At 51.1% G+C, this 2,500-nt stretch overlaps 2 protein-coding genes across 3 annotated transcripts in view; one reads left to right on the top strand and one right to left on the bottom strand.

The window, feature by feature from the left end:
* The window catches only part of LOC126569105 (importin-13), a 4,083-nt gene extending 2,800 nt beyond the window's left edge, over positions 1-1,283 (top strand). For both annotated transcript variants that reach the window (XM_050225981.1, XM_050225980.1), the window contains 5 exons: positions 1-86; positions 157-289; positions 378-533; positions 600-771; positions 834-1,283. The exon at positions 1-86 is cut by the window's left edge and continues 7 nt beyond it. In XM_050225981.1, coding sequence (XP_050081938.1) covers positions 1-86; positions 157-289; positions 378-533; positions 600-771; positions 834-921 — 635 coding nt within the window. In that variant the 3' untranslated portion in view covers positions 922-1,283. The remainder of the gene's footprint in view (positions 87-156; positions 290-377; positions 534-599; positions 772-833) is intronic.
* Positions 1,284-1,323: 40 nt separating this feature from the next.
* The window catches only part of LOC126569112 (RNA-binding protein with serine-rich domain 1-A), a 1,648-nt gene continuing 471 nt past the window's right edge, over positions 1,324-2,500 (bottom strand). Inside the window, exon 3 of the mRNA XM_050225993.1 lies at positions 1,324-2,402. Within this exon, the coding sequence (XP_050081950.1) occupies positions 1,565-2,402 (838 nt within the window). The 3' untranslated portion in view covers positions 1,324-1,564. The remainder of the gene's footprint in view (positions 2,403-2,500) is intronic.

Here is a 2,500-nt window from a genome sequence, read left to right as displayed (position 1 = left end):
TGATGTTTTACAACGATCAAGAGTGTCGGCCGCTGATCGTGCAACTGTTTACCGCCATTATGGACTACAACTTTAGTCAGATGCAGGTGAGTTAACAGCTTGAGACGGCGGCACTCGGTGTTGTGGCTAGCTATCTAATCTAATTGTCGTTCACAGGCTAATTTGGACAAACTGTCACGGATAGCTGACCTGATTGAAACGTTCTACGCGTTTAATACGAGAATTTCGAAAAAGATACCAATCTGCTACAGCGAAGTGCAGATCGATTGCATGCAGCTGGTGGACTATGGTAAGGGTTTGCTTGCGAGCAGGGGATTATCTTATCATCACCGATATTAAATTGTTTGTTTTTCCGTTTTCTCTCTAACATCCATTAGCCACCAAATGTATGATGTTACCAGAGATGCCACCGATGAAGAAAAGTGTCGCGTTCCTTACCACCTTCATCAAGGAGTCTCCCAAACACCCGATCATGGGAAATGTAGTGCTGGCACAGGGTGAAAACATACTCCGCTCAACGTTCCTCTGTATCGGTAAGTACCGGTTGCTTATTGTTCCGATCGCTCGGCAGCTGATCTCATATTTTTCTGTCATGCCAGGTGGAACGGCCCTACGCTCACAGGTGGAGGTGTTTGCCGAAATTTTCCTCGCCCTCAACACCCGCTATCCGACGGAGTTCGTGCAGTGGATGAAGCTGCTAGAAATACCCAACTTTCCCACGGCTTTCGTGAGCGCCGGTGAGAAGGAACAGTTTATGCGAAAGGTTATCAAGTGAGTTACAGCATCCAGTTTTTCTACTCCATTTGGTTTAACCGCTCGAGTTGCATTTCCAGGGAACGTGTCAACAAAAGGTTGGTACAGGAACATGTGCGAAAGTTTGCCGCCGTTTGTCGCAACATTGTCGAGTACGAGGGAAAGTAATAGCGCAAATGGAATGGACCACCAGGACGAAGGACGAACGAATGAATCGCCTCCTTTCTCTGAAGAATCGCGCACAATATTCGATGAGATTCGATCCAACACAACACATTGTGATTCTCTAGCATTACGATACACCGTAGAAGCCGTAAACGAACCCGTAATCGGGTAACTCGAGATGTGGTTACTTAATTGTGCGTACGTGGTGGTCTGTCTGCTCCAACTTTCGACGCGGCTTTTGTAAGCAGAAGATTGCAGATGAGCTCTGGTTGCTTCAGGTGGATCCATCTCATCTCTTCCAAACCACCAATCGCCCGATCTTCTCTCTAGCTTGTGAATAAAGTACGAGAAATTGATTTTATTTATCCGATTGTGTTTATCTTTGTTGTTGGACACCGTTGACAAAGGTTCCACTCTTTTCCACTCATCTATCTCTCTGACTGCATATGTCCCAAAGGAAAAGTTCAATTGGTCTGTCCTAAAATGCCTGCATCAGTGTTCGATGGGCAATTACGATTAGCTTATAATGTGAAGGTATCTGCCTACTCTCTACCCCTCTACGATGCAGCTCGCGTTGAGAAAAATGTAAAAAGAAAAAAGGTCCATCATCCGACGGGGGATACTCTCTCTCTCTCTCTCTCTCTCTCTAGCGTGAACTATCGGAGCTGTTGCTCTGGCGGCGTCGTCGGATGGGACTGCGTGAACGCCTGCGACGCGGGCTACGCCTGATCGAGGGACGACGACGGTAGCGCATCGGCGAACGCCAGCGCTGCTGCATTGGGCGGTTGTTACGCATGATCGGTGAAGGCCGGCGGGGTGGTGGCCGTGCTTTCGGCAACAGCACCGGTGAAGCCGTTATCTCCTGCCCATCGACCTGACCACCGTCCATGTGCTTCATCGCATTCTCAGCCCCATCCGCATCCGCGTACTCGACATAGCAAAACCCGCGCCCAAACGGCTGAAAACGATCCATCGGAAACTCCACGTTACGTACCTCGCCGTAAGTGCTGAATATTTCCATCACATGGTCACGCGTAACGTTGCGCGTAAGCCGCCCAATGTGAATCCGAACCGGACGGGGCGTAACAGAGCGCTCCTTACGTTTACGCTTCGACGAATCCGACCGGGAGCGGCGGCTGCGTGAATCTTTGTTCGATTTTTCTACCGAACCAGCGCGGGCCGGTGGGCGGCTACTGTTCTCCTTATCATTGTCCCGTGGTTCCGAGCTCCGGCGATCCTTCTCCTTCGATTTAGCACGGACCGCTTTCGCGCCCGCATCCTTGTTAACCGACGATTCCTTGTTCCACTGGGCCGGTGCCGGGCTCTTGCTGCGGGATCGCGACTTCGTGTTGGTCTTGCGCTTGGTACGCGACCGCTCCGCCTCGCTGCTGGACGACGACGATGAACTGGATGACGAGCTGCTGCTGCTGCTCGAGCTGGAACGCGATCCCGACGAGCTACGCGATGAGCTACTATCGGAAGAGCTGGAAAAGCAAAAACCGTCGTGGAAAATTAGTTGTTTACATGCACTTCCCAGGGGAAGGGGGGAGGGAGGAGCGACGCAGCGTTACCGGTTTCACGC

Source organism: Anopheles aquasalis, chromosome 2 (genome assembly GCF_943734665.1).
Source record: "Anopheles aquasalis chromosome 2, idAnoAquaMG_Q_19, whole genome shotgun sequence".
NCBI classification, from domain to species: Eukaryota; Metazoa; Arthropoda; class Insecta; order Diptera; family Culicidae; genus Anopheles; species Anopheles aquasalis.
This window is presented reverse-complemented; position numbering and strand designations above follow the sequence as displayed.